The sequence below is a fragment of the Trachymyrmex septentrionalis genome, unplaced genomic scaffold (genome assembly GCF_001594115.1).
Source record: "Trachymyrmex septentrionalis isolate Tsep2-gDNA-1 unplaced genomic scaffold, Tsep1.0 scaffold54, whole genome shotgun sequence".
Lineage (NCBI taxonomy): Eukaryota > Metazoa > Arthropoda > Insecta > Hymenoptera > Formicidae > Trachymyrmex > Trachymyrmex septentrionalis.
This window is the reverse complement of record NW_017305715.1, coordinates 1,144,080-1,147,988: the sequence shown is the minus strand read 5'-3', so window position 1 is coordinate 1,147,988 and position 3,909 is coordinate 1,144,080. Positions and strand designations below refer to the sequence as shown.

General features: G+C 39.4%; 1 protein-coding gene across 1 annotated transcript; it reads right to left on the bottom strand.

The window, feature by feature from the left end:
- Positions 1–1,790: 1,790 nt before the first annotated feature.
- On the bottom strand, positions 1,791–2,558 carry LOC108752099. The gene has a single exon (XM_018492712.1). It carries the CDS (start codon positions 2,556–2,558, stop codon positions 1,791–1,793), a length of 768 nt encoding a protein of 255 aa, XP_018348214.1.
- Positions 2,559–3,909: the final 1,351 nt, after the last annotated feature.

Below are 3,909 nucleotides of genomic sequence, written 5' to 3'. Positions count from 1 at the left end.
AACATGGATCCATTACTTAACACCCGAGACGAAGGAACAGTCAAAACAATGGACTTCACCGGGTAAACCAACCTCGAAGAAGATGAAGACCGTGAAATCGGCCGGAAAGGTGATGGCCACAGTTTTTTTGGGATGCACGCGGTATAATTCGTATCGATTACCTTCTGTCGAAGCAAACGATCAATGGCAATTACTACGCAGCCTTATTGGACCGTTTCAACAACATTTAAAAAAAAAAACGTTCCCATTTGGCGAAGAAGAAAGTGCTCTTCCATCAAGACAATGCACGGGTTTACACGTGCCCAACACCGATGGTACCAAATTCAACGAATTCTGCTACGAATTGCTTCCCCATCCAGCATATTCGCCAGATTTAGCCCTCTGCGACTATTTCCTGTTTCCAAACCTAATGAAATGGTTCGGAGGAAAGAAATTCACCACCAGAGATCAGCTCATCGCCGAAACAAAGGCTTATTTTGAAAGATTGGACAAATCATATTATTTGGACGGATTGAAAAAGTTGGAGAATCGTTGAATCAAGTGTATCGAGTTGAAAGGAGACTATGTTGAGAAATAAAAATGAATCGATCAAAAAAAATGTGTTTTACTATGTTTTTCTAAAAACTTATTGACCTGCTTTCGTATTATATATTCATTTAAATGAATTAATTTCAGAAATAATAATTTCGTGCCGATATGATTGGACTTTCAACGCAATCAATCTAAAATATTAATAATCCCCCTAAATTTCCCAAATCTTAAGAAACTGTAATAAACTTATTGTGAAAAATATTGCCTCGGCCGGGAATTGAACCCGGATCTCTTGCATTCCGTGCGAGCGTCCTAAGCCTTTAGGCTACTCGGTAGTAATATATAGCTAATGCTGAATCTATCTTATATGTCTATGATTAAGAGTTTAAAAATTCATATATATAACGTGATTTGGCCGTGTTATTATTTCCGTTACCGTTTGAGAGATGACAGTCATTAAATTAAGAGGGAGAGAGAGAGAGAGAGAAAGCAGCATTTATTATGCGTTCTGGGAAGTCCCCTCAAGCGCAAAGACAACAGTACATAATATGAGAAAATACATTGTAATAAGATTCGAAAATGCAAGAAAAAAGAAAAATACAAAGTAAAAATAATAATAAGAATTAAATATAAAGAAAGAAACAATATCTAGTCTACGCGAATGAGATGCACGCAGAAAAACTAGAAAAAACCTCAGAGATGCACATATTAACTTTGATTATACATGCAGAAAACTAATGCAGGATTAATAAAAGTATATAGACATTTTTAAGGCTTTGTGAGCAAATGCACGTAAAGCTTTTGTCTAAAGACACTAATGGAGCTCGAAGAGCGCACAACCTGCCGAAGGCTATTCCACAGATTGGCCGTAATAGAGCGAAAAGATCTTTTATAATATCCAATGCGACACTGCAGCGGAACCAACAAATTACCAGACGCTCTAGTCCGTCTGCGACACCTCAGCACGATATGTGAAATTGGAGAAAAGAAGGCTAGGCTGCCCAGTCCTCAAGATTCTATACAGTAGACAATAAACAAAGTACTGCCTCCTAACATTTACCTTTAACCAGCCTGCACGTCTGTAATAGAGCATAATGTGATTATCCCATCTCACCCCATAGACATATCTCAGACATACATTTATGGCCCTTCCCAGCCTGATGTTTTGCTCCACCGTCATATCCGTAAAGGCAACACAACAGTAATCCAAGTGAGGGAGGACAAAACAATAATGAGTCTAATTCCCAGAAACTCTAGCATTAAGTGTCAGCTGGTACAGTATCACTCTGATCCTCTTTGTCACGCCACCAACCTGAGTATCCCATGACAAATTGCTGAATATAACAGTTCCAAGGTTTATCCTTGGCAAATTGAACCGGAGTCTCTCCAACCATGATGCTTGGCAGTGTTTCGAGGTCAATAGAGTTGACATAACGTATAATGCCAACAATAATAGTCTGCGTTTTAGCCTCATTTAATACGAGTTGATTAGCAGTAGCCCAGTAGACTATTGAAGTTATATCCTCATTTATCCCACTAATGGCTTCCATTAGCCTACACGGCTCGCAATCCAAATAAATGATCAAGTCATCGGCATAAAAATTATATCTGCAATGTTGAGTGCTCCCAAAATCAGATAGATATAAGCTGAAAAGCCCCAGAACAGAGCCTTGCGGAACACTAGCAGTGATGTTAAGGTTCGACACAGAACCGCTACCACTGTCCCTAATCACCTGTGTCCTGCCTGTGAGATATGATGCAACCCATGTCAGCACCGAGTAAGAAAGATGCAAACCCTTAAGCTTGTCAATTAAAATTTTATGTTGCACCCTATTAAATGCCTTCGAAAAATCGAACAAAACACAGATAGTGACCCTCCTTTGATCCGCAGCATGTCTAATATCATCAAGCAAGTCGACGAGGCATGTCTGGGTAGAACGTGACCTTCTGTAAGTAGCCTGGCGCAGATCCAACAAGTCGGACTTCTCCAGGAAAGAGTAAATTTGTTCACAAATAATTCTTTCCATTGGTTAGACAATGCAGAGAGTATCGAAATAGGCCTGTAATCATTAACTGATGCAGGACTCTTAATCTTAGGAATTGGACATATCACTGCAGACTTCTATTGAACTGGAAAAACTCCGTGCATAAATGAGTAGTGTAAATGTGTTCCAGAATAGGCATAACAAAAGGCGCAACAAGTTTCAGCAACTTAGGAGAGACATCATCAAGGCCAATCGCGCTAGACCTCACCAAACCAAGTGCTCTACCGATGTCCATAGAAGTAACAAAATTCCAATAAAATTTATTGTCGTCAAATTCTACTACCAATTCAAGATCTATATCGTTGGTGCTTCATCCACTAATCTGAGCAAAATGTTCACTAAGTTTATCCACAGTGAATTGATTGAGAGCCATTACTTCTGGCTTTCACAAGACCAAGTTGCCCCAGACCTCTGAGGAGGTTTTGGAGCCATTGAATGACATATAATAGTGACTTTTGGCCTCTCTCATTGCAATTTGTACTCTATTTCGAAGCTGCTTGAAGTTTCGATAGCTGTGACTGTCACGTCTGCTGCGCCACGCCCTCCTAGCAAGATCCCGCTCCCGCATGACCATTCTAAGGAGTGATCCATGGGGCAGAAGCACTTTTATAAAGAACTCTTTGCAGTGGTGCATGCCTATTATAGCAGACCAGCAGCTTTGTATTTAAGATGTCTACCTTTTGATCTATGGACCTATCTTCAAATAACCATGACCAGTCCAGACCATGCACTTCTGGGAAAAAAACCTCTTCATTGAAAAATTTAAAATTTCGACACATTACAGATCATACCGAGTATTGCTGAACCTTGATTTTATATCAAACATATAGGTAGGCTGCTGGAAAAATTTCTGCAATCTAGTACTTCCAGTGGCGCCAACGTTCTACTACTATCATATTCGTAAAATTAGACGTTTTTAACCTATAATTCAATTGACAGTTTGTACCCAAGCCAACTATTGTAGTTTTATTTGCATAGTATTTTAAAAGAAGTTATTTTGTAAGAAAATGGAATTTTCGTATGAAAATTTTCGGGCAATAATTTTTTACGATTACAAATGTAATCTAACTCCGAAACAATGCATCGATCGACTTCATTTGGCTTTTGGGGATGAAGCACCATCCAATAGGACTGTTTATAATTGGTTTGCCGAATTCCAGCGTGGACGTACCTTTCTTAGTGATGAATTCCGTGAAAGTCGTTCACCCACGTCTGTCGTTGCCACTAATGTTGATGCTGTATGTGAAATGATTGAGCGAAACCGGCATATAACATACCGCGAGATTCAGGCATCCTTAGGCATTGACATGAAAGCAATACATACGATTTTGCA

Excerpts from the sequence above, each read along its gene's own strand:
- LOC108752099 (XM_018492712.1), bottom strand. The coding sequence starts at position 2,558 with ATGGAAAGAATTATTTGTGAACAAATTTACTCTTTCCTGGAGAAGTCC.